Source organism: Dama dama, chromosome 7, assembly GCF_033118175.1.
Source record: "Dama dama isolate Ldn47 chromosome 7, ASM3311817v1, whole genome shotgun sequence".
NCBI classification, from domain to species: domain Eukaryota; kingdom Metazoa; phylum Chordata; class Mammalia; order Artiodactyla; family Cervidae; genus Dama; species Dama dama.
In genome coordinates this window covers 29,068,153-29,087,649 of record NC_083687.1, presented here as the reverse complement: position 1 = coordinate 29,087,649, position 19,497 = coordinate 29,068,153, and the positions used below count along the sequence as shown (strand labels likewise).

Below are 19,497 nucleotides of genomic sequence, written 5' to 3'. Positions count from 1 at the left end.
CATTCTGTGCGGGTTCCTGATTCTCTGCGGGTTCTTTCCTGCTGAAGACAATTCTCTTCCTGTTCCAGCCTGCGATTGCGGGGCTGAGCCCAGGGCCCTAATGGTTTGGGCCCCAGCCTCATGGGTGGAATGCACCAGCCACCCCCAGGCTAGACGAGGGGACTCAGGGTCAGGGTGGGCATTTGTTGTGCCCCTTTTCGACCTTTGTAGGCCAGAGCTGGGTGAGGGGCTGGACAATGAGCCTCCTCTTCCTTGAAGGAAGGAATCTTGGTAGAGACAATAAGGCCCTGTCTGCTCTGGCATGGGGGGCGGTGGCTGACTCAATTCTGCCCCTTCTCCGCCCCCCAGGCGCTAATAAATGTCATCAAGAAATGGGGGCAATTTTTCCCTCAGTGCCCTGGGCAGCCTCCCCAACCTCCCCCACCTTTGTGGTATCTCGCCCTTCTTTCTTTCCTCAGCTGATCTTGCCTTTTCTCCCATGACCTAACCCTACTTTCTTCTCTGCCAGCTCTGCCTCTCCTTGCCCCTCAGTTCTTCCCATCTGTGTTGGGTTGAAGGGCGGAGGGCAAAGGCCAGGTGTTTCAAAGCCAGTAGCCTCTGTTGACTTGGGGGAGTTCCAAATAAGGGGTCTCAGGGTTGAGAAGAAACTTCTAGGGGGCTCTTTACTTGGCTGCAGGGGGTGGGGGTGAAGGTCAGTGGGGATTTGGACCCCACCGAATTGACCAAGCTCCAGCTATGGGAGGAGGCTTATGGGAGGGGGCAGGGATGGGAGGGCTCTGTCTGGCCCAGCCCCTCCTCCCCTTTGCAGCCCGCCCACTAGTCTGAGCGGCTGCTGCTGAGGCTGGTTGGCCTGAAGTCTCCCGGAGAAAGGCAAAGACAGGTGGGGAGAGAATGTCAATGGGGAAAGAGTGGGGGTCACTAAGAGTCTTAAGAGTGAGTGTGAGTTGGAGGTGTTTGAGTAAGGGGAGTGGGTCCAGGGTGTCTGTTGTGGTGGGGGTGTGTGAGGGTAGTAGGAGTGTGTTTAAGGTGGGGTCTCCAGGTGCGTGGGTTGTGTACAAGGTGTAAAGGGGTGTAATGGTGACTATCTGAGATTTTGAAAGTAAGATTAGGATGGAAGAGGGCACATCAGAGATAGGAGGGGCCTGAGTGGAGATGGAGGGAGTGTGTCAGGCTGTGAGCGTGTATGGTGCTGCATGGACCATGATGTGCTAAAGGATGGTGGGTGTTAAATATATGTACAGGTGCGACAATCCTGGTGGCTAGTGCAAGTGTGCAAATGAATGTCCTGCCTGGCTTACAGGGTACCAGCAGACTGTTCTTGGGAGCGCTGGAGCTGGAGAAGTTACTAGGAGAGGGGAAGGGCCTCTATTAACCTCTTCTTGCCTGCAGCTGGCAGTCTGAAGTCAAGGAGAATCATGGGGTCCAGGGCTGAGCAGTACACTGTCTTAGGCGGACTCTGGTTCCTCCTGCTACTGATGACAGGCGAGGGGGCCAAGGGTGGAGCCCTCAAAGAGAGGTGACAACAGAAGGGGCAGGGCCAGGGGTGGGGCTTCACAGGGGGCAAAACCAAGTTGAGGAGGGGGATGAGGCTGTCATGTTTAGGGAGGGTGGGGCCTCAGTGGAGCCTGAAGGGAAGTGGGGCTCTGGCTCCCCAGGGCCTGGCCCACTCAGTGTCTCACTTTCTCCCACATGGGTGCAGTCAGGGGGTCTGCTCCAAGCAGACCCTGGTGGTCCCACTCCGTTACAATGAGTCCTACAGCCAACCTGTATATAAGCCCTATCTGACCCTGTGCTCTGGAAGGCGTGTCTGCAGCACCTACAGGTGAGGATGGGTCCCCCGCCGGGACCCCGGGGTCTCTCAAGAGGAAACCCCCAAAGCTAGGACCAGGACCCATACATAGGCCAATGCCCAGAGCCCGGCGCTGTGTTCCAGAACCACGTACCGCGTGGCCTGGAGGGAGGTGCGGAGGGAGGTGCGGCAGACCCACGCCGTGTGCTGCCAGGGCTGGAAGAAGCGGCATCCCGGGGCACTCACCTGTGATGAAGGTGAGGCTAGGGCTTCCCGGGCCTTGGGGGGAGGTGCGCCCCGCTGGGCGGAGAGCCAGGCCTTCTGCTGGGTTCTGAACCCCACTTCCTGCACCTTCAGCCATCTGCGCCAAGCCCTGCCAGAACGGAGGCGTCTGCGTTCGGCCGGACCAGTGCGAGTGCGCCCCGGGCTGGGGTGGGAAGCACTGTCACGTGGGTGAGTCGGCTCGCCCTCCCTCGGGGGTGGCGCCCATCCCCGCCCCGCCCCCGTCAGCCCCCTCCTCTTTCCGGTAATTAGACGTGGATGAATGCAGGACCGGCGTCACTCTCTGCTCGCATCGCTGCCTCAATACGGTGGGCAGTTTCACCTGTGGCTGCCCGCCCGGCCTGGTGCTGGGCCCTGATGGGCGCACTTGCGCGGAGGGGGCCCCAGAGCCCGCGACCAGTGCCAGCATCCTCAACGTGGCCGGTGAGTGGGTGGGAGCAGGGGCGAGAGGAGGCAGGGCCGGGGCAGCAGTGACTTGGGTCCCTCGCTCTCCTTGGTCCCAGTTCGTGAGGCTAGACCTGATGAGCGTGCCCTGAAGCGGGAGATTCGCGAGCTTCGAGGGCGCCTGGAGAGGCTGGAGCAGGTGAGTGGAGATGCCGGGAGGCCACACTTGCAGAGCTGACAGGCCCTCTCCCTGCCCCGCTGAGATATCTTTTCCTTTCTAGTGGGCCGGTCAGGCTGGGGCCTGGGTTCGAGCAGTGCTGCCCGTGCCCCCGGAAGAGCTGCAGCCCGAACAGGTGGCGGAGCTGTGGGGCCGGGGCGACAGGATCGAGTCTCTCAGTGACCAGGTGCTGCTGCTGGAGGAGAGACTGGGAACCTGTGAGTCCCCATGGGCCTCTCGGTGGGGACCCCCATCTCCCCACAACTGCCCTCCAGCTCCTCAAGACACCTTTTCCCAACACAAGTTTTCTCTTATCCAAAATCCCTTCCTCTGCACCCACTCACTCCATACCTTCCCAGATTTCTGCACTTCACCACCCCCTCCTTCTGGTACCCTGTTCTCCAGCTCAGTGGTGGTTCCACTTATTGTTGAGAGAGGTTGTCAATCTGTTCAGCATCCAGGGCCCGCTCTAGGCATCCCAGAGGTACACAGTTGATGTGTCTGCCTGTCTCTTTGTCATTAACCAGGCTCCTGTGAGGACAACAGCCTGGGCCCAGGCCTCAAAGGGCGAAGATAAGGAGCCTCTGCAGAGCCCCTGCCCTCTAATTTATACAGAAACTGGACTCACTAATCCTCTGGGATTGGCTGGCTAGGGAGCTGCAGATAAGGCTATTTGCTGCTGAGGAGCCATGGACAATGGAAACCGTGCGAAGCTAAAGAATGGAGGAAGGTGGTTGCCGCCCCTGAATCCTCCGGCTAGGGCCGATGCCTGGGTGAGAACTGCTTTCTTAACTCCTTAACAAAAACAGCCAGAACGTGCCCAGATCTCGCTCAATCTTTATTCTTGGTTTCTTGCTGTTATCCAGATAATTAATAAAAATCAACCACGAAAAACTGGGTCCCACCCTCTCCTTTTGCTCCCAGCCTACCTCCCCGGTTTTTGGGGCACAGGTCTGGGGTGGGAGGCAGGGAGTGGCTACTGCCATAGGGAGGAAATGAAAACTGGCTCAGAGAAGGGAAGCCTCAAAAGAAAAGAGAAATAAATTAAAAGCCCTCCCCATCCCCTCCAGCCAGGGTTCAGGTCCTTTCCCCAGCTCCCGGTGGGGAAGTGAGTGCAGCACCTGTTAGCTGCTGCTTCCCCTCGTGCCCGGCTAGGATGGCACAGGAGGGCTGCAGGGCGCTGGAGGGCCAGGACCACTGAACAACTGTACCCAGGGAATGGGTGGAAGTGGAAATGTGGCATCCAAGAGTGTGCTCAAGCCCGGGCACCTGGGCAAGGGCAGGGATGAGACCTCTGGGTGAGAAGAGTCCAGCCTCCACTGACAGGAGGCTCCACGGAAAGAAGGGAGAAGGTGCTGAGGAATATTCCCAGGGTGAGCCTGGGAGAAGTATTCCACGCATCAGCTTCCAGCCACAGCGTGAGGAATGTCCTCACCAACGGATGAGTCCACTGTGTCCGTGGACGTGGGAGTGAGGAATTGTTCCACAGAACGGATGAGTCCACTGGCCAACGTGAGGTGGAGTGGGAGAGAAGACCACAGAGGAAGAGGGTCCACTGGGGACAGAATGGAGTGTTCCTACCCTTGTGTAGGCTGAACCACTGAGGATGAGGGAGAGGCAACTGTCCCACAGACAAGATGGCACAGGAGGCAGGGGTCAGAGTGGAGACTGCACCGAGGCAATGGAGTCTGTGGGGAGGGGGGCTGGGACGGGGGCAGGGAGCGGTGCTGTGACCACATTCACTTCAGAAGTTGAAGATTCCAAAGAGGAGAACAAGTGGGGAGAGGGGAAATGAGGAGCTTGGCCCGGCTTCAGGCCGGTGGGCTGGGAGGTGTGGAGAAGGTGGGGGTGGGCGGGGGGGGGGGGGGGGGGGGGTGGGGTGGGGAGGGAAGATGGGAAGGGAGCTCAGAGCCGGGCCTCGCCCACCCCTCCGGGCTTCTTCAGATAGTCACCACCACCCCTGCCATCAGTGGAGATTTCCCGGAAAACAGTGAGCATGGAGTGCCGGACTCTGTCGGCCAGAGCTGGGACGTCATCTGGTGTCAGCCCTTCTGTGGGCACTGGGGGCAGCACCCGGACCTGACATCGCCCTGGGAGGGGGGTGAGCACCATCAGGGCCGTCTGCTGGGACGCTGCCCACCGCTGGAGCCTGCTCTCTGAGCTCTCCTGCTGCTTAATCCCGTCCTCCACCTTTCAGTTCCCTTCCCTCTGCCATGGGCAACTGCCATGTGCTCTCTGAGGCCTTCCCCAACCCCAGTCCAGACACCTCAGTGCCCTGCCAGCCCTCACTGTCTAGTGTTTACCGCCGGATGCTCTAACTTTGCACACACAGGCTTATCTTCCCTGCTGGATAGTAATGGCCCTTACTGGATGGACGGAGTGTTACCACCTAGCAGGGCACAGCGCTGCTTCATAAATACGTATCGGCTGATGTGGGGTCACATTACATGATCGGGTGGACATCTCACCGTTTTGACACTGACTGAAGTTCCTGCCTCGTGGGGATGTCCCTCTAGCCTCTCTCATGGCCCTTCCTGTCACCCCCAACCCCAGATCTGCGCAGAGCCCTCACCCGAAGTGAAGCGGCGCTCCTTCTTGCAGTAGAAGTCTTGGTAGGAGGACATGACGATGGGCACGATGGGAACCTGAAGGTGGGGGGTGGGGGAGAAGCGGTCAGCCCAGAGCTCCCTTCTGAGGCCCCCATGACGAGCCTCTGCCAGGACAGGAAGGGATGTGGGGGACTGCGGGTCCGGAGAAGGGGAAGTAGGAATCACCTGGGCCTGCACTGCGAGGTGGAAGGCGCCACGTTTGAAGGGCAGCATGGAGCCGTTGTGATTTCTTGTGCCCTCGGGAAAAACCCAGACCCGTACCTGAGGGAAAAATGGGGTCAAGGAAGACATACATGGAGAGGTCAGAAAATGATTATGATGCTGTCGTTGGATTTCTGAGGCCTGTGGACCTTGCACATCAGTTTACAGCTGTTCTACCCTCTAAGCCCCATTTCCCCAGGGTGACTCACGTCCTGTGTAAGCAGGGTCTGGGCGACCTCAGACATGACACTGATGGCATCCCCAGTGCGCTTCCGGTCAATGAAGATGACTCCCGCCAGCCAGCAGGCCAGCCCAGCAGAGCCGGCCCACAGCAGCTCCCGCTTGGCAATGGGCACACAGCGGCCTGGCAGCACCTCCATCATCCCTGGGGCAGGGGTGGGGGCAGGGTGAGGATCAGCATCACAGGAAGTGGGCCTACCTCAGCCACACCGCCAGGGACCGGAGATAAAGGAAGGGGTAGACGGGGGGGATGGCAGGGGGAGCCCCAGAAAGAAAGGGTGACTGAAGGTGTATCACCCTGCTTCTGAGGGCAGCTCTAGCCCCGGGAATGAGCCCTGTGGAGGGAGCAAGGGGCCAATGTCCCAGAGGAGGGAGGGTGGAGGACCCCTAGGGGAGGTGATCCCAGGGAAGGTTCCCAGTGTGGCTAGGAGAGGCTGCTCACCAAGCAGGTCGAGGGAGCTCTGGTGGTTGGAGACGACGACGTAGGGCTGTGAAGGAGGGAAGTGGTGGGCCCCTCGTACCTCCACTCGGATCCCGTACAGGTATTTGATGTGGAGTAGCATCAGGCGCAAGATCCTGCGGGGGTCCCATACGGCAAGGGGTTCCAGCGGGACCCGCTGACATACATCCACCAGCAGGGCTCAGCTCCCCGCTACCCTACCATCTTCCTGGGCACCTTGGCAGTCTCCCTGGGCTGGCTCAGTGGCTCCTGCACACTCAGTGCCCTCCCCACCCACTGTGCGCTTCTGACCCTGAGGTTCCCTCCATCACCCCAAGCCCCTGGGCCCTCACTTCATGTTCTCGACGTTGCGTCCTCGCACGGCACACACGGGGATGGCGAGCACAGCCAGGAAGAGGATCCAGCCGTTGTAGAAGGCCATCTTGAAGAAGTACTTGGCACTGGGGCTGCAGAACCACAGAGTGGGCAGCAGGAGGAGCAGCAGCAGGAAAAGCAGCAGCAGCAGAGTCCCCGCCCCTGGCCACAGCTCCATTCTGGTCACCTGCAGGGGCGGGGCGAAGGGCAGTGGGCCTGGTTCCTGGAGGTGGGGGGGCGGGGCGGCGGCAAGGTGCGCTGGGGGAGGGCTCGGGGGGCTGTGGGGATGGGAGCTCAGGGCCACTCTCCCACCTGTCCCTGAAGGCGCCAGATATATTCACACAAGAGACACACGACATGGACATCCACAGCTCACAGACACACGACAATACAGGGACATTAATAATAGCTAACGCTTGCAGCTGGTAAGACTCTTATAATGGTCTATCTCTCTGCTGTTCAATATAGTAGCCACCAGCCACATATGGCTACTTAGCACTTGAAATGTGCCCTGTTCTACACTGAGAGGTGCTGAGAGGTATCAAATACATGTTAGATTTCAAAGATGTTGAATAAAAACACAATGCAAAATATCCCATTAGTAACCTTTTATATTGATTACATTCTGAAATTATAACCTTTTGGACATACTGGGTTCAGTATACTAAGATTAATTTCATCTGCTTTTACCTTTTTAATGTAGCTAAGAGAGAATTAAAAATTACACACGTGGCTTACATTATAGTTCTGTTGGACAGGGCTGGTCTACATACTACGTTGCCATTGCTGCTAAGCTATTTCAGTTGTTTCCGACTCTTTGTGACCCTATGGACTATGGCCCACCAGGCTCCTCTGTCCATGGGATTCTCCAAGCAAGAATACTGGAGTGGGTTGCCATGCCCTCCCCCAGGGGATCTTCCCAACCCAGGGATCAAATCTAAGTCTTTTATGTCTCCTGAACTGGCAGGTGGGTTCAAGCCCATATACTCTGTTAAGTCCTTAAATATGAAAACACACAATTTACATTTGAAAGGAAATAGACCCAGAGAGGTTAAAAAACTTACTTGAGGTGATATGACCCCAACGGGTACTTCCTAGCTTAAACCTAAGCAGCTTGTGCTCCTAGCCACTTGGTTATGCTGTTGTCTGTATAAATATCTGTACACAAGTGTACACATAGCACACAGTAGATACCATGAAGGTGACAAAACGCAGACATTCTCAAGGGCTGACTGGCAAGAATAAAGGCTGTCACTAATGCAAACCCAGACACATACAGTCATACAAAGACCGACCTGTTCATGCACACATGCAAATTTATAATCATGACAGATAAAAGCATGGCAAAATGCATACCCAGTAAAACCCCTCTCCACCCAGGCAGGCTCCCCGTTCCCAGATCAACCCATGGACATACCTATGTCCATTAACCCTGCCTCTACAGACAGGCAAACAAATCCCCTCCCCCCCCACCTTCCAGCAACACTAGAGGCACAGTGGTCTGGCAGGCAGTGTGCGAGGCCTCACCAAGTGAGAGGAGAACGAAAGAGTAAAAGGGTCATCATACCACCTGCCTGGGAGAGGAAGGAGCTCAGGAGGAAGAAGCGCAAGCATGCAGAATCTGTTCTCTAGGCTCTTCCTCCTTCCTCCACCCTGACCCACTGTTGGGGGCAGGGTCACAATTCACAAAAATGGCGTTCAGGTAAATATCTATCACTCATATCAAGGCCAGAGGCACTCCCTTCCACGACAGAAGGACTGTGCTCCAAGGTAAGTCCACTGCCAAGGGTGAAGGTAACAGGTGATAGGGGAAGCAGGACTGTGTCAGCTCTAGGACAGCAGGCTCTCAGTGTGGCTTCATCCTACTTTCCCCACAAGCTGGAACCAGCGTTTCTCCCCTAGACTATGTGCCACAGGCTCCCAACTCATCCCCTTCGATCCATCTTCCACACGGCAACCAGAGGATGTTTCCACGACACCAATCTGAGCATATCTCTTGCCCAAAGGCCCTTCTGGACAGGCTGACTTCTGCTTACATCCTTGGCCACATCCCTACAAGAGTCTTTTTCGCTCCAGCACACCGATTAACTGCAGTTCCTCAGACACACCATGATCTTTCATGCTTCTAGGTCATGACAGGCTGTTCCCTTTGGTGGGGATGCTCCTCCACCTCTTCACTTGCCTCATCCAGTTTGGTGTTACTTTTTGGAGTTCTTCCTGAACTCCTCCAGGCTCGTGTTTTCATTATACTTTATCTTGATCACTGGTCCTCAAAGTGTAGAAATACAAATCCTTGGCCCTCACCCCAGATCTTCTGCAACAGGACTTTTGGGCGTTGGGCCCATCAACCAGTGTTTTAACAAGCCATCTAGGTGAATCCGATGTGCACGTAAGTCTGAGAACCACTAACCTCAACACTAAACAGCATGTAGCTGCTTGAGGTCAACTGTGTTTCCCTCCCTAGCCTGCAGGCAGCCTGATGGAAGGAACTGTCTTATTCCCAACGCCCAGGACAGAATGAAGCAGAGAAGATGCTCAATAAACATTTGCTGGACAGATTATAAGGATGTGTACATACCCACCTAGATGTAATTAACGGGACAACCCTTCTGAACATGAATCAGATAGCTACCCTCTTGAGGACTATTAACTAGGAAAAGAAAAGGCACCAAGAAGGCAATGAACACACAGGCCTAACAGTAACCTACTCTGGATGCACACACACAAGACAGGGTCACAGTGACGGCAGAACAACAATCGCGACAAGATGGAACACACCGTCTCGCACAAGAGAAACATACAGAATGGGGATTAACACGCCACAGGGGAAACATGCCGGTGTCATCAAATGAGTTGTTGGCAAAGAGCAGGGAACAGCTAATGTGCTTGGCAGGGCTAACCCTGTGCTATGCACTGAGCTTCATGGACAGACTGTGCACAGGCACCAGAGATAACGTGTATGAAGAGACACAGGCCAGGGGGGTCAGCAAGGGAAGGTATATAGGGGTGGCTCTTCAGCAGCATGGAGGCCCAGTTATCTTCTTCTCTAACATGTGATGTTCCTTTCCTCTGCAGAACAGGAAATGTCCGAGGATTCATAAGCACAATGGAGTGCCAAGGGAGTTAATGAGCATATGGCTCACAAACTATACTAGCCCCCAAATTATGAAATACATGTCTAACCAGGAGCACACGAGTTGTGGACACGTCACATCAGCACATCACGCGAAGGGGCACGCGTGTGGGTGGTGTGAACCCGGACTAAGAAAACACAGGCAGTCAACAGGCCAATCCGATCACAACCGAGTGTGCGCTAGTCAGTTAAGCCATGAGATCCCACACACGAAGACACCTGCATATAGTGGGACTAAACACAGCACCTGTGGGCCTGAACAAAGTAAGGTATGATTTCTACATGCGAAAGTAAACGTGCAAATACATAACATGGGCAAGAAACACGAAACCACACAATACAGGCAACAGATGAGAACACGCAGACGTGAACATGTCAAGACTGCCTATGAGACATGGACATAAGATACAAGAACAGGCAATTCTGATGGAAAATAACACATCGTTTTTCCACAGCCTGTGGATAGCACTGGGCACACTACCGGCATAGAAGCCATTAAACATGTCAAAGGCACACCCACTCAGTGTAGAAAACATGGCCCCCTACGAGGCATCTGTATGTCAGTAGGGGTCGAACACAGTACCGAAGGCCACTGAGAAACAAGAGGTCCTGTGCCTACACAGAAACAGAGGTGTCTGAGGGCATTCCTAGGAAGCCAATTCTGCTGGGGAAAGGAGGACAGTAAACTGCCTTCTGACTGCCACAACCCCCTAAGAGTTATGTGGGGCCAAAGGGCACAAAAAGGAACTGGGAAGGTGATGGGAATTTCCTCTCCAAGATTCCCTGTCCACACCCCCATCTCAAATTCACAGGGTGTCCCTCTCTCCTCCCTCTTGTGTCTCTTCCATCCTTCCTCCCTCTCAGGCCCCCTCTCCTTTCCCCAGCAACCCTCTCCCCATCGGCCCTTATCCTTTTCCCATCAACCCTCTCCCCAAGCCCGCCCTCCCAGACCCAATCTCTCCCCCATCCCCTCCTCCACGTCCCTTTTAGCACCCTCCTCCCTCCTCCTCCCATCCCTTTCCTGCCCCCACCTCAGTGGGGTGGGGGGCCTGGGGGGCTGGCCCCCTCCCCAGCCAGGCTGCCGCAGCGGTGGTGGCGGGTGGCTGTGTCTCTGCCTCAGTCGGGGTGTCGGTGCCAAGGGGGCGACAGGATTTGGGGGTGTCCTAGCCCCGGCCGAAGGAGGGGAGGTGAGAGTGGGAGGCTGGGCCCATAGCGGTAGGAATGGTGGGGGGTTGTCCCCTTAGCTCCCTCCCTCCCTCCCTTCCTGCTGTCTCTCTGAGGGCTGGGGCTGCTGCTGCTGCCGCTATCCCCCGCCACCCCTCCCCACGCCCGCTGATTTCCGGGGCTGGCCAGGAAGTAGGGGGCGGTGATGGGCGCCCAGTTTTGCCAATCGCCTCCCGGGGACCCTGTTATCTCCTCCCCACATCTTTCGGTTTCTGGCTAGCTCCGCCCCACGAGGGCTCCGCGGGGCTCTGCTTAGGTCTCTCTGGCCTTCTCTGGCACCAGCTGCATGTTTTTTCTTCCAACTTCCTTTCGGCACACATGGGTTGTGTGTCCCTTGCTGCTGTATTCCTTCTCATTCTCCATCAGTTCTCCTCATATTGTCAATTGGCTTCTTTTTTTTCTCCTCAACTCCCACACCTGCTGCTTATTCCCTCCAACTCCAACCCTTCTCCAGCTCCCCACTCCTGTTCCCTATTCAAGTTCAAGTATTTATCAAGCACCTACTATATGCCAAGCCCTGGATTCTTCACCTCTCTTCTTTTTCTCTCCAGGGCTCGATGGAGACGAGATGGCACCCCACCTCACCTTCCAACCCTCATCTGATCTCTGCCCTTTGTCCCTGCCACTATCTCCTAGCAGTCCAGCTCCCTCCTCCCCTGCCCGCCCCCCATCCTGGTCTTTGGGGAGAAGGAACACTCTCAGGCCCTTGTCCTTCTACGCTATACCTTAACCTCAGTACTTTTTCTACTTTCTTCCATCGTATCAGTCTCCTTACTCACCCACGCTGAGACTACCCATCTCTGCAACATAGAAAAGATGTATGCTTTTCTTCCAATGGAAATTAGGCCTAATTTTTTTGAAAAAGTGAGGAAGAATGCTGATTCCTCTGGGATGAGCATGCCTCCTTAATTTTGTAGTCATGTACCTAGCTCTCTCTCCACCATACTCCCATCATCCTCTTGTCAGAATCATCCCATCACTCTCCACTCCTATTGGTCTCCTCTTCTCCCTCTCAATGACCTTTTCCCTAAACCTCTACACGTCGCCTGAACCTTAACCTCCTCTGCCATAGGCGACACCTAATTTCTCATCTTTCCTCACTTGAGTCACGTGGGGCCTTTTATCAGGATGTTGTCGAAGAATCCTCAACTTGTGTCTGGTCTCCAGCCCCAAGTTACCTTTGCCCTGAAAGAGTTTCCATGCCCCTGAACAGGATGTAAAGAACACTGGTAATGGCAGGACTGTTACCTAGTTCTGCTCCTTGGGCTACAATGAGGGCCACTGACTGTAGAAGAGGCCCAAACTTGTGCGAAAGGCCCAAGCTCTGAAGCAGCCTGCCTAAGTCCCAAGGGTCCAGCCCAGGAGGAAGACCCCAGTTCTGCTGGGCACAGGAGAAAAGGGGCGGGCCGCCTAAAAGGGGGCGGGCCTTGCCTCTTTCGCACCCACTCACAAAGGGAGGGGGCTAGGCCTTTTCTGCTTTTAAGATGTAAAACGGAGTCGAGGTCAACTCGTTTTACTATGTGCCACGTTAAAAAGGGGATGGGCCTTAGTTCAGTTCTGCTCTGTAAATCACCTAAAGAGGGGCGGACTGAGTCGTCCAGCCGAGGGAGATGGGTTAACACCAGCGCTGCAGATCGATGTTCGCACCATCCAAACGTCGGGCTAATCCTAGTCCTGCTCCCTTCTTCTCTAAGAGGGAGGGGCGGACCCAAGTTCTGCTCTCTACGTCACCGAAGGAGGCCGGAGCCATTTTGAACCCTGCGACCCTAGTATTTGTCCTCTTTTGCGAGCTCTTCGCCGTCTTTCCCGACCTCGGCCAATCAGGGGCGAAAAAAGAGGTCCAATCAGTCGAGAGAGACCGCAGTCGGAGGACCCGGATGAGGCCGAGCCGAGGCCTTTGAACCCCAAACTCCGCCAATTGTAGAGCAGTCACCATGGCGACAGTATAGAGGTGAAGGGGTGGGACCAGAGAAGGCTCAATCCTCATAGGGTTGGCCCACCTCGTCCCTCCGCCTGATGCGCACGCGCAGTTTACCTAGCTACCATTTTCCGTCGAGTTCTAGCCAATCAGTTGCTTCGGAGCCAAACGCTCCAAAGTCCAATAGGAATCCGGACGTTCTCTGAAAGAGGAAGTAAAAGAAAGACTGGGGCTTGTAGTGGGAGAGGTCTAAGCAGTCTTGAGCCAATTGCTTCTGGCTTTTGGTTATGACTGGCAGTTACTCAGACGAATAAAGCCCGCCCTAGCTGCTCGACAGGACGTATGGAGTTGTTACCAATCCCGTGGCATTGCAGACTAACTGTGACTGTGTCGGCCAATAGTCATTGTGCAAGGGCGGAGCCGCGTAATCCTCTTTCCGCCCCCGCCTTTTGGACCAATCATTCCTTCTGATTCTGTATGATTGGCAGGCATTCAGGCCAATAGTGATTAGAAAGCCTTGAAGCCTGCCCAAAGACCGTGGGCCGGAGGAGGTTTCTCGTTTCGCTGGGCGTTTGTATGTGTGTTTCAGGGGACTAAGGGGTACGCGGGGGGCGAAAGAGTACCGGCCATGGCAGCAGCGGAGGAGGAGGACGGGGGCCCCGAAGGGCCAAACCGCGAGCGGGGCGGGGCGGGCGCGACCTTCGAATGTAATATATGTTTGGAGACTGCTCGGGAAGCTGTGGTCAGTGTGTGTGGCCACCTGTACTGGTGAGAATCTGAGAGGGGCAAAAAGAAGTGGGGCTCACATCTATACTGGGGAGGTTGGGGTGGGGGTGCCACAGTCATACGGGTAGTCGGAGGGCACATTTTCGTAGGTGAGGCCTGAGGGGGCTTCTTGCGTCTTTTTGGGTATGTGTGGGTTAGAGGGTCACGTCTGTATAGAGGAGACCCGTGGAAAGTCATAGGAACTAGGCGCCAACTAGTGTGTTAAGAAGAAATGGGGCGCAGGAGGTGGGCACCGCACATGCGTGCAGGTGAGACCCGAGCCACCTTACCTCTGGAAATTGAGGGGTCTTAGCTGTACAGTTGGGAACTGATTAGACTGCAAGGTTAGGAGAGATCTAGAGAACGTGGGATCACATTCAGATGAGCTGTATCAAGGGGTGGTATGAGAAACCTGGGGACAAGAGCACTGTGGAGGAACAGCCTCCAAAGATTAAGGAATTGTGGAAGTAAGGTCTTTATTGAGCATAGGAGATAGGAAAAGGAGTAGTGAGAGAAGGTGCTGGTAAAGGGGGTTTGGTTGGGGAGTGATGGGGGCAAGGATGAGACAGGGGCTGAAAGGAGCCTGGAAAGGGGTGGTTGAAGAAAACTGGAAATTAAATTGAAAAGCAGAGAAGGGAGGGGTGAGGATTTGTATATGTATGGGGTGGGGGGGGGGGCGGCGGCGGGGGTAGAGGAGAGAGGTGAGGGTTGAGCCTGATGAGAATGGATGTAGCTTTGGAAGGTTAGAGAAGCAGGATGGCCAGATTGGCTGGCATGGTAGGAGTTGTGGAAAATATGAAAAGAAACAGCAGGTAATACCTGGTAACAGCAAGGTGGGACTCTTGAGGTTGGGTAGGTATCGCTTTTGTGTTTGGTTTCAACTGGTTTGACCTTTCTTTTCCCCCTTGCAGTTGGCCCTGTCTTCATCAGGTGCGTACTCAGAGGAGATGAAGAGGGAGATGGGGAGGTCTGAGGAGCTGGAAGAACCCTTCTGTGTACTGGAAACCACATTTTTTTCCCCCAGTGGCTGGAGACACGGCCAGAGAGGCAAGAGTGCCCAGTGTGCAAAGCTGGGATCAGCAGAGAAAATGTTGTCCCCCTCTATGGGCGAGGGAGCCAGAAGCCCCAGGATCCCCGGTAAGAGAGGGGAGGTGGTACTGAAGGAAAGTGGAAACTTCTTTCCAGGGAGTGGGATGTAGAAGAGGAGGGAATATTGATAGTCCCTCTCCTCTTCCTCAGATTGAAAACCCCACCCCGCCCCCAGGGCCAGCGACCCGCTCCGGAGAGCAGAGGGGTGAGTCTTGTCTGATTTGTGTTCCTTCCTTGCCAAAGACTTGCCCAGTTCCCCACTGACCTTCTCCGCCTCCCTAGGGATTCCAGCCATTTGGCGATACTGGGGGCTTTCACTTCTCATTTGGTGTCGGTGCTTTTCCCTTTGGCTTTTTCACCACCGTCTTCAATACCCATGAACCGTTCCGTCGGGGTACAGGTAAGAGTCTGCCCTCAACTGCTACCAGCAAGTCCTCTGAATCCCCTGGCCTATGAATGGATGCTTCTTTCACAGCTCTCTTCTCTCCCACAGGTGTGGATCTGGGACAGGGTCACCCGGCCTCCAGCTGGCAGGACTCCCTCTTCCTGTTTCTCGCCATCTTCTTCTTTTTCTGGCTGCTCAGTATTTGAGCCGTGTCTCCTTCCTGCCTACCACCAGCCAGAGGAGAATCAGTATTGGGGGTCCCTGCTGACCCTTCCTTACTCCTGGACACCCACCCCCCCCCCCCCAAGCCTTTCATTTCTGTTGGCTAAGGCCAACCCTGGCCACTTTCCACGAGGATGTGTGGAGGAGTAACATCTTTGCATAGGATGGGAGAACCTGTGCTCTGAACTGCTCCCTCAGTAGCATCCTAACTCCCAGCTCTGGGAGAGGAGGATGGACTAAAGACAGTGTCTGTCTCTCCTCTCTCCCGATCCTTTGCTTTCCCCCATGTTTCTTGATTTGATGTTGAAAGGTGGGCAAGGCTCCCTCTGACTCTTCCCCCATGTTCCCCTTGATTTAATTTAATTTTTCTCTCCCCAGTGTCTAATGTAGGTCCTGACTCTCCAGTGCTTCCCTCCCCTCACTACCTCCTTTATGATAAATTCAATAAACATGGTGAGATGTATTCGCTCTGCCTACCTGTGTCCGTCCCTCCTTCCTTTCACGACAGGAGCATCTTCTCCCCAACTTGAGCAGATGTTGGTGTGGTGCGGGGAAGCATGGGGGAGAGGGCATCACACAGCACACAACAGCAAATGTGGCAGGTGTTTACTCATCACTTTTTGTGGGAGGCTCTGGTTGTGGAAGAAAGTTTGGGGGAGGTGGGCTAAAGATTATACAGAGGAGAACTGGTCTGGGGCCAGAACAGAGTGTGGGAAAAGAAAAGGGGGCTGATGGATGGGGTGTGGTCGTGGGCTCCTCAAGGCCCTCCTGTGCTGCTCTCTGCTGCCTCGGGCTCCTCTGGCTGGTTCAGTTCCGCTCGCTCCTCCTCTTCCTCCTCCTGGTTTTCCGGGACCTTCCTGGGGAGGAGGATTGGGGAGAATCTGCACATGCTTTCCAGCACGCCATCATTTCTTACCCCCACACCCCTGCTTCCTGCCTGGCAGTTCTCAGTCTGAGGTGTCTGGTTTCCTCCACTCACCTCTCCTGTCCTCTTCGTTGCCGCCTTCGATGCCACATGATGACCCCGATGAGCAGGGCAACTGTCCCCAGGCCTCCCAGGATCCCCAGGGTCAGGGCTAGGGTTTCCAGCCCCGGCCCGTCCACAGAGCCTGTATGGAGATGGGGACAACTGAGGGCACGGCCCCACCACTCACAGTTCCTTTCTGGTTGACCAACCCCTCAGTCCTGCGAGGCCCATCTTCTCTCTGCCTTTATCCAACCCCCTCACCTGCAGTCGTCCCCTCCTCGCCTGTTTCTGGAAAACAAGGTCAGAAGGGAAGGCTTCAGTTTGGAAGACAGTTATTTAGCGGGAACCCCAGTGCGTCCCTTAAAGGACCAGGCTGTTCTCTTGGGTTGTGTCGGGCAGAGGAGGCCTGGGTGTGGCTGCAGTGAGGGCGGGGTGGGGTGGCTCTTGGGGACACTGCTAGTGTAGGGTGGGGAACTGGGGCCTGCACTGTCCCTCAGCCAGCCTCAGGGTTTGCCTGGGACTCAGAGGGAGGTCTCACCGATAATGCTGATGCTGACTGCACTGCTCTCCTGGGGCCCATGGCTGGGATGGGTGGCCACACAACTGTAGGTTCCCTGGTCCTCCGGCCCTACCTCTGGGAGGAGCAGCACGGGGCCAGGGGGAAGGGGCAGGGGCCTTCCCTGGTGGGGGAAGGAGGGACAGGAGACTATTAAACCCCCTGTCCACACATCCTATACTTCTGTCCTCGCCTCCACAGGCTCAGATACCCTTGTACCTCCTGGCCTGCCTCTCTCTCCATGATTGTGGAAGAGAAAGAGCTCCAGGCTCCCACCCCCTGCCTTCCGAATTGACAATTATGTATCTTGCTACCTGCCAGCCCCCTCTCGGGTCACTCACATCCTTGATCCAGTGGATTTGAGGTGGGGGCTGGGCAGGGGCTTCACAGGTCAAGGTCACGGTCCCACCAAGAGCTACTGCTCCCCCTTCTGGCTGTACCACCAACTGGACTTCCTCCAGTGGCACAGTGTCTGGGGGTGGGAAGGTGACGGGGTTGAGAGTCTTACCTGTGTGTGGTCCCAGTGGCCACGGGCTGAACCCTCCCCTTCCTCAGGGTCATACATTCCGACATGTGCTCACCCACGCTGGGGCCCTCCCCACCTCGGCGCTCACTCCAGACCCTGAGCTGGATGGGGGCCGTGTGCAGGGCTCGGCGCCGGGGAAGGCCAGGGGTGAAGCTACAGGAGAAGGTGGAGTGGAGAGCTCCTCCCCGAGCTGGGGTCACCATCAGCTCCGAATGGAGTGTGAAAAGCCCTGTCTCCGGGTGTCTCTTGGTCTCTTCCTTCACGGACACTCCTGTGGTTGGGGGAAGACAAGTTGAGACATTCCAGGGTGGGTGTGGGAGAGGGCTCACAAAGAAGGCAGCTGGGAGGGGAGACTCTGGGACTCACCTTTGCCATCAGGAATCAGAGTTTTCCCATCCAAGTGCCAGCTAAGAGTCCCTGCAGGGTAGCCCCCTTCGGACACACATGTCCCCACCTGGGGAAAAATCAACTTCATCATCTCTGGAAATAAGAGAATCCAGTGGCTCAGAGGGTAAAGAATCTGCCTGCAATGTGGGAGACCCAGGTTCGATTCCTAGGTCAGGAAGATCCCCTGGAAAAGGAACTGGCAAGCCACTCCAGTATTCTTGCCCAGAGTATCCCATGGATAGAGGAGCCTGGCGGGCTACAGTCCATGGGGTTGCAAAGAGTCAGACACAACTGAGTCACACACACACACACACAGCTACACTCCCCTCCCATCCTCAGGACCCCTTTCCATATCTCCCCTTTTCATCCTCTACCTTATTGGGGACACCAGCCATGAGTTCAGAGGCAGGATCAACAATTTCTGGCTTCCCAGGAATCTCTGAAGGAGGGAAAATTCCTATCAGAGGCCACAGCTTTGAAGATTCTCACACCCTGGGTGTGGGAATGGGGGCAGCTGAAGTCAAGTTCTCCCAGGCCAGGGCCAAGGAGTCAAGGGCTGGGGTCGAAGGCTTTTCCTTAGATGAGAGGTGGGTGGTGAAGAGGTCCTGGGAACCCTTACGATAGACTCGGACTCGGTAGTTAGACTTGGTCTCCTTTCCGCTCCGGCTCGTTGCCCGGCACCGGAAAGTCCCCTCATCCTGGATCCCAATAGCCGGCAGGAGGAGGGAGCCGTTGGGGAGGACCCGAGCCACGCTATCCCAGGGGTCTCCCTGGGGAGACAGGACCTTCCAAGCTTCTGTCCGGCCTGTGTTCTGGGGGCAGAGGAGAGGGGCCTCAACAGTGCAGGCCCTTTGGGAAAGGACTGATGAAGAAGGGAGGTGGGCGGGAGGGGACGCGAATCTCACTAGTGTACCCAGAAGTGGAGACACAGGAGCCCCACTTACCAGTTTCCATTCCAGCTGCTGGGGTGGTTTCTTGGGGGCTCCCTTGCAGTTCAGCACCAGTGGCTTCCCGATCCGGGCTGTGATGTTTTGGTCCCCTGTGACTGCCCCTGGGAGACAGCACCACGATGGAGGGCAGGGAGATGGGAGCTAGTAAGACTAGAACAGGGAGGATGAGGGAGACTGGAAAGCGGTAACCAGGCTCCTGGAAAGCTGGGGGGGAGATTTGGGGATGGGGCGGGGTGCCTTCTGCGGGGAGGGTTGGTGGTGGGGGAGTGGCTCACCCCACAGGCTGAGGACTAGCATCCAGGCTCTGACCGCTGCCCCTGCTGCCATCCTGCTTCCTTCCCAGGCTCCTGGCTCTGTCTGCCCCTTGCTGCTGGGGACACCACCCTAGGTGGGGCTTGTACCCTCTCCCCTGCCCCCATCTCCCCCGTCCTGTCCTGTCACAGGGAATGCTAGGAATTCAAATTCAAGAGTCCTTCAGGTACTAGGAGAAACAATTGTCACCCCACCCCAGGGTACTGCCAGCCTCTGGGCACAGCCACATCCATGGGGGTGGGGAGTGCATCTCCTAGGGTCTCTCACCCCTCAGGACCCCAAACCTATTCCACCAATCCACTGAAGGCTATTGGATGACTAAGCAAGGTTGCGAGGCAACAGGGTTCAGGCCTGGCTGTTTCCCAGGAGGCAGGGGTGAAACCTGGGGCCTGGGTGGTGAGGGAAAAACTGGAAGACCTGGGTGGGGCGGGGAGTAGGGAGCACCTATTTAGGGTTTTCTGAGAAAGAAAAAAAATTTTTTTCTGGGGTTTCTCATGTTTTTGAAAAGAATTCTCAACTAAACCCAG

The 19,497-nt window shown here is 55.8% G+C and overlaps 4 protein-coding genes across 13 annotated transcripts; 2 read left to right on the top strand and 2 right to left on the bottom strand.

Annotated features, from left to right (window-relative positions):
* Nucleotides 1-12: 12 nt before the first annotated feature.
* On the top strand, nt 13-3,558 carry EGFL8 (EGF like domain multiple 8). The gene is made up of 9 exons (XM_061147012.1): nt 13-880; nt 1,390-1,516; nt 1,700-1,822; nt 1,934-2,046; nt 2,147-2,242; nt 2,324-2,494; nt 2,575-2,654; nt 2,737-2,890; nt 3,200-3,558. The coding sequence occupies exons 2-9, from the start codon at nt 1,416-1,418 to the stop codon at nt 3,247-3,249; spliced, it is 888 nt and encodes a 295-aa protein (XP_061002995.1). The 5' UTR covers nt 13-880; nt 1,390-1,415; the 3' UTR covers nt 3,250-3,558.
* A 975-nt stretch (nt 3,559-4,533) lies between these two features.
* On the bottom strand, nt 4,534-12,608 carry AGPAT1 (1-acylglycerol-3-phosphate O-acyltransferase 1). 5 transcript variants are annotated; one of them, XM_061147005.1, is made up of 7 exons: nt 12,467-12,608; nt 6,515-6,723; nt 6,165-6,298; nt 5,692-5,867; nt 5,447-5,542; nt 5,245-5,317; nt 4,534-4,762 (listed from the first exon to the last, which is right to left on the bottom strand). In XM_061147005.1, exons 2-7 carry the CDS (start codon nt 6,712-6,714, stop codon nt 4,578-4,580), a joined length of 864 nt encoding a protein of 287 aa, XP_061002988.1. In that variant the 5' UTR covers nt 6,715-6,723; nt 12,467-12,608; the 3' UTR covers nt 4,534-4,577. The 5 variants fall into 5 exon arrangements, with proteins under 5 accessions (XP_061002988.1, XP_061002984.1, XP_061002986.1 ...); XM_061147001.1 differs by lacking the exon at nt 12,467-12,608 and adding an exon at nt 11,673-11,799; XM_061147003.1 differs by lacking the exon at nt 12,467-12,608 and adding an exon at nt 11,398-11,513.
* A 783-nt stretch (nt 12,609-13,391) lies between these two features.
* RNF5 (ring finger protein 5) lies at nt 13,392-15,735 on the top strand. Its single transcript, XM_061146999.1, has 6 exons — nt 13,392-13,579; nt 14,488-14,506; nt 14,601-14,713; nt 14,816-14,870; nt 14,948-15,065; nt 15,159-15,735. The coding sequence occupies exons 1-6, from the start codon at nt 13,440-13,442 to the stop codon at nt 15,254-15,256; spliced, it is 543 nt and encodes a 180-aa protein (XP_061002982.1). The 5' UTR covers nt 13,392-13,439; the 3' UTR covers nt 15,257-15,735.
* A 128-nt stretch (nt 15,736-15,863) lies between these two features.
* On the bottom strand, nt 15,864-19,370 carry AGER (advanced glycosylation end-product specific receptor). Of its 6 annotated transcripts, none has more exons than XM_061146994.1 (11): nt 18,934-19,370; nt 18,653-18,759; nt 18,328-18,520; nt 18,083-18,147; nt 17,688-17,775; nt 17,359-17,592; nt 17,137-17,267; nt 16,778-16,919; nt 16,501-16,527; nt 16,252-16,381; nt 15,864-16,129 (listed from the first exon to the last, which is right to left on the bottom strand). In XM_061146994.1, the coding sequence occupies exons 1-11, from the start codon at nt 18,983-18,985 to the stop codon at nt 16,030-16,032; spliced, it is 1,269 nt and encodes a 422-aa protein (XP_061002977.1). In that variant the 5' UTR covers nt 18,986-19,370; the 3' UTR covers nt 15,864-16,029. The 6 variants fall into 6 exon arrangements, 5 of the variants coding, with proteins under 5 accessions (XP_061002977.1, XP_061002978.1, XP_061002979.1 ...); XM_061146995.1 differs by having other exon boundaries at nt 17,377-17,592; XM_061146996.1 differs by having other exon boundaries at nt 17,398-17,592.
* Nucleotides 19,371-19,497: the final 127 nt, after the last annotated feature.